Source organism: Vitis riparia, chromosome 15 (assembly GCF_004353265.1).
Source record: "Vitis riparia cultivar Riparia Gloire de Montpellier isolate 1030 chromosome 15, EGFV_Vit.rip_1.0, whole genome shotgun sequence".
Taxonomy (NCBI): domain Eukaryota; kingdom Viridiplantae; phylum Streptophyta; class Magnoliopsida; order Vitales; family Vitaceae; genus Vitis; species Vitis riparia.
The window spans coordinates 19,813,625-19,822,949 of NC_048445.1; the positions used below are offsets into that span (position 1 = coordinate 19,813,625).

Consider the following 9,325-nt stretch of genomic DNA (forward strand, 5'->3'; position numbering starts at 1 on the left):
AAGAAGTATAATAGATATTTTAAAGTTGTTTTATTAAAGAATTTGATATATCTATAATATGATTTATCATATTTGATAATAATATCGTATGCAATGATAAAAATATGAATTTTATAAGTGTACATTTATTATTAAATTATATCAAATATTATTTCATAATAATATTATGATATTTAATTATAATATGTCTAATTTTAAAATATATATTAATATTAAAATTATTCCATTTAATTCAATTGTATTAAATGATATAAAATAAATTATGATATATGAATAATTTTTTAATATTTAATTAATTTATTAATGATATTAAAAACACTACGAAGAAAATTATTATGATAATTTTTATATTTTTGATAATCAATTAAAATAAATTTTTATATTTAATTATAAAATAATTATAATTAATTTGCTCTCTAAACTATTGTTTAAATTTTTTTTTTATATAATGACTTTGAATATATATTTTTAATGCATTACATTTAATAAGGGGCAAATTTTGCCCTGGTGGACGAGGTGAATTCCAAACCTTTTGTTTGGGGTAAGCGATATTTTCTTCCATGGAAAAAGAATGCAAGAAGCATAATAGGAATTTTTAATAAATAAATTATTTATTTATTTTGGGTAAAAGTTATGCAAAAAGTCATAATCAGGCTTTAAAAAACCCTGTAGAGTAGGTGTCCTGCAAGGATCCTGAGTCAATGGCTTGGGAAACTGGGTTGCAATAAAACTGGAAGCAGCATCTCCAGCAGACTGCAGTTTTTCTGTCAGAACTCCAAGGAAGAAGAGGAGGAATTAAGGGTGTGACAAAGCAGCAGTCATGCAGGGGAGCATCCTTCTTCCCACCTCACTCTAACTCCCGTAGATACGTTTGCTGTATTATTTTTTATTTTTGCCTCCTCTTTCTTATCTCATCCAGCCGTCTTCTCGCCGGGACTGGAGCAATTATGGTAACTTTCTCTTTCTCCATTCTATAATCAATCAATTAATGTATCAGAAACATCCAAGAGTGGGTCTGTTTCGTCCCTGCTGTGATAGAAATTTCAGATTTCATTCTATACGTTTAGAGCTTGTGAACAGTCATTTGGAGACTCTACATACATAAAAACTTGATAACTGATATGAATATGAAACAACAGCCACTGCTTCTACAAAACCCACCATTTAGCTTTGAAGAATTGGGGATGAGGAGGAGGTGGTTCTTGTCCTCCTCTGAAATTGTTAGCAGTTTGGAACTACTTTTTCTTTCTTTTGAAATTAACATTGTCATTGATTTTAGCTGCTAAAAGAAAGAAAATTACTTATAAAATGATGACCAAACAGCACCTTATATACTAGCAGGAGCTTTGATTGGTCATATACTTTTCCCTTTGGTTCTCAAAGAGTTTTAGGGGAAAAGGGGAAAATGCTTAAGAAGGAAGCTAATTTCCCAACCTTACTCATTTTCCCCCCTTTTAAGAAAATGTCAATTTGTCTCTCGTTGTATTTTGTACCCTGACATTTGGGGAGATGTTGTCTACCCAACAAAAATTTAGAACAGAGAAGAGTCCATTTCATTTTTATTCCATTGTTTCTCTAATTTTTACTCTCAAGCAAACATTCTTGTTTCTTTGATCAGGACAAAGCTGGATGCTCGGAAAAGATTAATGAAGTTTCACCACTTAAATGTGCATTTGCAATATTTGATGCCGACTTCTTCAATGATACTAAGGTGATTTTGATGAACTTGTAATTTAGACTATTTATGATCCATTAACTTTGGATTGTATCATCCAAGTTTTATCTCATATAATTACTCTATCTTCTTTGTCCTTTTAGATAGCCGAGATTGAGCAGGGTGCAACCGAGCTGAACATCCCTATATCAAGAGCCAATCGTAAGTTAGTTGCTTCCATTAATGGAGGTTTACATGATCCACCTTATTTGGTTTTCAATCCTGAGTGGGGCAATGAACAAGTGCAAAGCCGAAGCAAAAGATTCAGTTATCCTTCCCTTTCTGGAATAGAGAGGCCCGAAAGTGAAGAAGATATTGCCTTCATGACTGTAGGTCTTTCCTACCACCAAATTTTTTATTCACTTTTTTTTTTTTTTTTTTTTTTCCTTTTAGTGTTTTTTATATGAAATTGTTTATGTTTACCAGGTTCTTGAACTGGGGGAACTCATTAAGACAAAACAAATTACTTCTGAGGAGCTTACTCGAATTTTTCTTCATAGATTAAAGAGGTAATAAAGCAGAAAAAAGAAAGTTTCCTATGTGTCTATGCTAGTCATCTTTCTTATATGCTTTGGGGAACCACTAGGTATAATCATGTTCTTGAAGCTGTGGTCACTTGCACCGAAGAATTGGCATACAAGCAGGCAAAAGAGGCTGATGAAATGCTTGCTCGAGGAATATATTTGGGTACCTCCTTGATCTATTTCTTCTCATCATAATCTCAAAATAAGAGTTGAAGATTTGAAATTAATATATGGTACAATAAAAACCTAGATTCAGAATGTAATATTGAATTGTGTTACAGGTCCCCTGCATGGGATTCCATATGGGTTGAAGGATATAATTTCGGTACCCCAGTACAAGACTACTTGGGGTTCAAGAACTTTCAAAGATCAAGTTCTTAACATTGAAGCTTCGGTTTACAAGAAGTATTACAAATATTTCTTCTTTCTTTCCATTCTTACATTTTTCTTTCTGAATACAAATCCTTAATAAAAGGAAAGGGAGCATGCAGAAAGATGATATATCTTTTAAACAAAAAGGAGAAACCTGATGACAAATCTTCAGTCATGTTCAGACCATTTAATTTGACTCTGATTAGTACAGGTTGAAGTCTGCTGGGGCTGTTCTTGTTGCAAAGCTTGCTACTGGATCACTGGCATATAGTGACATCTGGTTTGGAGGTAGGACGAGGAACCCATGGAATATTATGAAATACTCTAGTGGTTCATCCTCTGGATCTGCTGCTTCCACCTCAGCAGGTATCCTTAATTTAGTGCTTGAGCTATTCTAAATTTTAATTTCTGCCCATTTGATTTTCTAGCTTGATTTCTTGGTTCCTTTTTATGTTTGAGTCTTCCCATGAACAAAGCAACAACTAAGAAATTATTTTCCCTCACAGGCATGGTTCCTTTTGCAATTGGCTCAGAAACATGTGGCTCCATAACCTCCCCTGCTGCTCGTTGTGGTGTGACTGCATTACGCCCAACTTTCGGTGCTGTTGGTCGAACAGGTGTAATGAGCATATCAGAAAGCTTGGTATCACCATATCATCTTCACTTTATGTGCTACATTTGTTTCCCTTATTTTGTTGTGGAATCTAAATATACATATATTCAGGATAAGATTGGACCATTCTGTCGAAGTGCTGCAGATTGCTCAATTATCCTGGATGCGATTCTCGGAAAGGATCCAGATGATCCCTCCTCAAAAGACATTTCCCTTGATGACCCATTCTCAGTAGACATCACAAATCTTACTGTTGGGTATCTGGATGATGCTGAGATGGAGGTAAGAGTGGGTCTATGTATTAAAATTAAAATTTTTGAGTTCAAATTATCGTTAGATAGATCACTCAGACCTTTGCCAGGTCAAGAACTTTATCACGTTCATGCTGCTCGTAGAGTTACTTTGGATTTTAATATATTGAACTTTCTCAGGTTGTTCATATACTTGAATCAAAGGGCGTTAAAATGGTTCCTTTCAAATTGAATTACACTGTCAACCATGTTCAAGGAATCCTCAATTTTACGATGGACGTTGATATGTTGGCTCACTTTGATGAGTGGCAGCGAACTGGGGAGGATGACTTTTATGAAGCTCAAGACCAATGGCCTGTTGAACTACGCCGTGCACGCGTGATTCCTGCAGTAGACTATGTCCAGGTTAGTTCTCTAAGATCTGATCACATCATCATCAAGTGAACTTGTTACTTCAAAATGGGTTGGGATTAAAATTTATAATTTTTTATATTCTTAATATATTTTATTGTGATTAGGATTTGCAATATTGTTCACAGGCCCAAAGAGCACGAGGAAAATTAATCCGGGAAATTAGAGAAAGTTTTACTGTTGATGCTTTCATTGGCAGTGCAACTGATCCGGAGAAAGTCTGCATGGGCAATCTTGTTGGTATGCCTGTTCTTATTGTCCCAACGGGTTTTACCCAAATATCTAACCCGCCTCCTGATGGTAGTCGACGAAGGAAGACCATCACCACTGGCATTTATGCTCCTCCAAACCATGATCACGTTGTAAGATCAATGATAAGAGCTCTATTTACTGATTTTTCAATTAAGAAAATCAAGTTATAGTAGCTGACGAATTTTTTGTTTTGTTCTCTTTATGTGCAGGCTCTCGCACTGGGCATGGCTTACCAGTCAGTCACCGAGCACCATAGACAACCTCCACCTATTGATGATCTTGGGCCAAATGACGTGATAGTTGATTCCATATCCACCCGTGGTTACCAATCCTCCCAGACAATTCCATGATTAGAAGGTTCCGTATCTTCTGGTTCAGCTGTCATAATGTAGCTCTCATACCAGCTCCACCATTCATTATAGAAATGGAGTTAGTAGTATAATAATAGCTGGCTCTGAGACCTCTGGCTTTGCCCCAGTAACCGTCTTCTTAATTAGTCATGTAATAAATCTAGTAAACTCCTGAAAGCTTGTAGTATCTACTCTCAAAAAGTAAAGAATCAGGTTGTTGGTTTTTTGAGATGGCTATGAGTGTTCATAACTCATATTGAGGGCTTTGATTTTAATGGTAAAAGTAATTCAATCTATAGGAACAAAGTCTGCTTATTTTAAAGGTTTCCAAATTCATGTCGTTGGAAGAATGTCGGATCTTCTGGTTTTCAGGTTTTGCTTATGAGGAGAAATGGAGGAAAAGATTGAGGAATTAGTCATAGCGGTCATATTTCCGAAGGCAGTTCTTCCCATTTTCTGGTTTTCCGTTGCTCAAAAAAATTGAAATTTTTTGTCCTTCTATATTGCCTTGAAAACATTAAACATGTTTCTTGTAGATAGAAGCGTGTTGCTTTTTGTTAGCAATTATATTGATATTGTTTTTTTGTTTTCTTTTCATAAGTGTTTGGCATGCAATTTTGTATCTTTTTATTGGATTGGACTTTGATGGTGTTTGTCTATTTTTAAGTTTTTTATTAAAAGTAATTTGTTTTAGACTTTACATTGTTTGTTATATTACTTTTTTATAACTTATTATAAATTTTTTGTTGAATTTAAATGAAAAAAGTAACATGTTGATTTTTATTTTATTTTTTAATACTTAATAGAAATAAAATATTATAAAAATAAACAATATAATATTTAACATTATTAAATATTATTTAGTTTTAAGTTCTATTTAGAATTAAGTTAAAAAAAAAAAAAAAAAAAAACACCCTCATTTGCCAAATATCAAATTACTTTGAGAGCTTTAGTTTTTAATTTTGCCGTTATATATCAATTATCACTATACAAGCCATCTTGATGTTGAAATGAAATTATTTTTGCATAGTCTAAGTAGTAAGAGATAAAGCTTTGTGATGATGACTCATACAAGGAGTTCTTGGTCAAGAAGGAAACTAAACTGTCTTCCCCCAAAAATACTTTCTAAATTTTGTCTAAAACTCTTGATTTTTCTCCAAAAACATTTTTTATATTAAAGCATTTTCTAAAAGTATTGTCTCACATACTTTAGAGAGTGTTTGTTTTTTTAGTTGTTTTTGTTTTTTTCCTTTTAAATTTTAACTCGTTTGTTTTTATATTTTTTTATAATTTATTATAAATTTTTTATTAAATAGAAAAAATTAAAATATTTGATTTATTTTAAATATAAAAAAAGTAAGATATTGATTTTTCTTTACTTTTTAATGTTTAATAATAATAAAATATGTTATTGAAAGCAATTTGACTTTCAAGGTATTTATTTTTTGGGAGAATTATGTTTTGGGGTAGATGGGCCCTCAAATTAACAAAAAGTCCATGTAATTCTTCAAATTGAGTTCAAGACCCAATGAAAGTATGAAAATTGAGTTGAAGGATATCATCCTTCAGTATTTCCAAAAATGCCCTTCTTTGATTTTGAGAAAAAATTAATATTTTTGAAAAATACTTTTATTTAATTTAATATTTTTTATTTAATCTAATATTTTTAAAAAATAATTTTATGTAATTTAATATTTTTTAAAATACTTTTATTTAATTTAATATTTTTTTAAAATAAATTTATTTAATTTAATATTTTTAAAAATAAATTTATTTAATTTAATATTTAAAAAATATATTTAATTTAATTTTTTTTAAATAATTTAATTTAATTTAATATTTTTGAAAGAAAAATATTTAATTTAATATTTTGAAAACTACTTTTATTTAATTTAGTATTTTTGAAAAAAAAATTATTGAAAAAAAATTATTTAACTTAATTTTATAAAATATTTTATATGTGTTCTTAAAGGGTATATTTGTCCGTTACTATTTCATATCCTTCAACTCAATTTGAAGAGTTATATGAACCTTTTGTTAATTTGGGGGTCCATCTACCCTCAAAAGATAATTCTCTCATATTTTTTTTAGTTTTTTTATTGAAAGCAATTTGTCTTCAGACTTTAAGTTGTTTGTATTACTATTTTTTTATGATTTATCATAAATTTTTTATTGAATCTAAATGAAAAAAAGTAATACTTTGAATTTTATTTATTTTTTAATATTAAATAGGAATAAAATATTATAAAAATAAACAATCTAATATTTTTCTTAGTATTTTTTTTTTTTTCCATTTTGCCGAAGGAGCTAATTCATCTAACTGTTTTTGGACGATTGGCACGAAGGAGTTGGTACTGGGCATCAAGAAAAGTATCAGTAATTATACATGTTTTTTAGAAGGTATTTGAACTGCTCTTTTATAATCAAAACCCTAATACACGATGATGAACCGGAAGTAATGAATAATACCCACTTGATAACGCTAGCTACCATCTCTAGTCAAACCCCTTGTACACGATGAAGTGGAAGGAATGAATAATACCCAACTAATTACACCAGCCTCCATAAAAAGTAATTTCTTCATCTTTGACTCTTAAACTCAAGCTCATTTATACTACCATCCAACTCAAGTTCGCATCATGTAACGACTCGTTCCAATCGTGTAAATAAAAACACATTTACATGATTAAAAGGAACTGATATATACATAGTCCCAAAAACTTTTTTCTCTATTCAATGAAGGATATCACATTTTCATATAGACACAACATTCTCATCGTATTTTACAGGATTAAACAAATAAAGACTCATATCGGAGCTAGGGATTGACTTTGATACTATTTATAATGATCTCCTTTCTAATGGGTTCTTATATCCTTAAAATACATCTAAGTAAAAATTATAAAATTGAATTAATAAAGGAACAAAGCATAACAAACCATATAAATTTTGGCAATGTAAAAACATTAAACAAATGGATTAAGCCATGTGTTCCAAAACTAATACATCCCTTGATGAATGAATTGCATAAGAATATGAAGGCATGGCTATATTTCATAAGAGCATATAGTTGGTATGTGGTATAACTCAAATTAAGTAAATATAAATGAAGAATTTGATATAGATCGAGGAATCAAAACTTAGTGCTCTAACATTTGTGTTATATTGATGATAACAATAGGGACCTTCATCCTTCTCCATTATGATGCCAATCATACCCTTCATCCTTTTATAGGATCCAATCCCCCAATGCCCACTCTTCATCTCCTAGTTTGTCTCATTGTAGCATTTGATCTCATCTCTATTGTTTCGGTATGCACTTAAGATCAAGGGTATAAAATTATTGAACTTTGGATTATATTTGAAAGATGAAGATTTAGAAAGACATCATTAGTGTAAGAGACATAAATATTAAATTTTAATTATTAATATAACATTAAACAATTATTAGCATTTTTTTTCTTTTTTTGGTATTGTTTCCTTAATTTTTATTCAATAAATCAAAATTAATATTTATTAATGAACTAAAATTGAATGTTTCATAGAAATTAAAGAATTGATATTAGTTAAATAATGAAAGGAGAAAAGAAAAAGTAATGAAAATAAAATGAAGTAAAAAAAATGGAAAACAATTAATAAGAAACTTAAAAAATAAGGGGTGTTTTGAAAATTATGAGGAGCAACTAAACAAAGTTAGGAGTAAATAGAAAAATTAATAGTTGATTCCATATACTTTCTTGTAATAAAATAAAATAAAAAATTTATATTAAAATTAAAAATTATTGACTTAGATTATGTAGTTAAAAATCATTTTTAAATATTATATTTTCATTTCGTTTTAAAAACCATTATATATTTTATAGAACTAATTATTATTTTTTGTTTTTAATTCGATTTTAAAAACTATTATCTATTTTATAGAACTTCTTATTATTTTTTGTTTCTAAAAATATAAAATAGCATCTAGATTAAATTAAATAATTTTATATCAAAGAAAAATATATAATATATCAAATTATTCAATCAAAAACAAATATATATATATAAAGAAAAAAATAAGTTTTGTTAAAAAAAATCGAAAGAAATCAAATCTCAATAGAAATTTTTTTATCATTTTGGTAAATTTTATATGAAAATCTTAATATTTTGTTTGGTTGTTGATCATGTAATTTAAAGGTTGTGAATAAATGGGAAATAAGACAAAATAATGGTAGAAGCATGTTAACCATTAAAGGGGAAAATAATAATGCACAAAAGAAGTCAATGTAAATACCTCAATTACTTCATGTTGATGAGCAAAAATCGTACTTTCTCTTTAGGGCAGACAACATCCCATTGTATGGTTGTTTTCTAAATTTCCTTTTTTTTTTTTTTTTTGGATACTCCATTTTTTCAGCAACCAAACAGAGCATAATCCAATTTCTTTTGATTTTCTTCTTTTTTTTTTTTTCTTTTTCTTTTTTCCTTTGAAAGCAAATAGACAAAAAAGTGATACCCGAAATTTCTTTTCGTTTCTTTTCTTCCATTTTGTCAATCAACCATTTGACTTATTACTCGGACTTCCTTCATTGTAAACAAAGAGATATATAGGCAACAATCAACAACCATTTGACTTACTTGGACTTCCATCTTTGACAGGCAACATAACACTCCAAATTTTCTCTTCTTTTCTTCTCATGCATCTCTTCATCAGCTAAACACCCCCACCATTCACTCTTACACCGAAGAAAAAAATAATAATAAATATAAATATTAAATCGGTTTTATTCTATTTATTCAATAGATTTTATTTATTTTCTCAAAACACACTCAAATATGATTTAAAATACTTCAAATTT

General features: G+C 29.4%; 1 protein-coding gene across 2 annotated transcripts; it reads left to right on the top strand.

Moving 5' to 3' along the window:
• The first annotated feature begins 686 nt into the window (after window positions 1-686).
• Window positions 687-4,722, top strand: LOC117932343 (glutamyl-tRNA(Gln) amidotransferase subunit A-like). 2 transcript variants are annotated; one of them, XM_034853562.1, is made up of 12 exons: window positions 687-950; window positions 1,619-1,711; window positions 1,819-2,043; window positions 2,141-2,223; window positions 2,301-2,401; window positions 2,520-2,643; window positions 2,822-2,976; window positions 3,117-3,253; window positions 3,335-3,505; window positions 3,655-3,879; window positions 4,014-4,247; window positions 4,347-4,722. In XM_034853562.1, the coding sequence occupies exons 1-12, from the start codon at window positions 948-950 to the stop codon at window positions 4,485-4,487; spliced, it is 1,692 nt and encodes a 563-aa protein (XP_034709453.1). In that variant the 5' UTR covers window positions 687-947; the 3' UTR covers window positions 4,488-4,722. The 2 variants fall into 2 exon arrangements, with proteins under 2 accessions (XP_034709453.1, XP_034709451.1); XM_034853560.1 differs by having other exon boundaries at window positions 3,117-3,505; window positions 3,993-4,247.
• The last annotated feature ends 4,603 nt before the right edge of the window (window positions 4,723-9,325 follow it).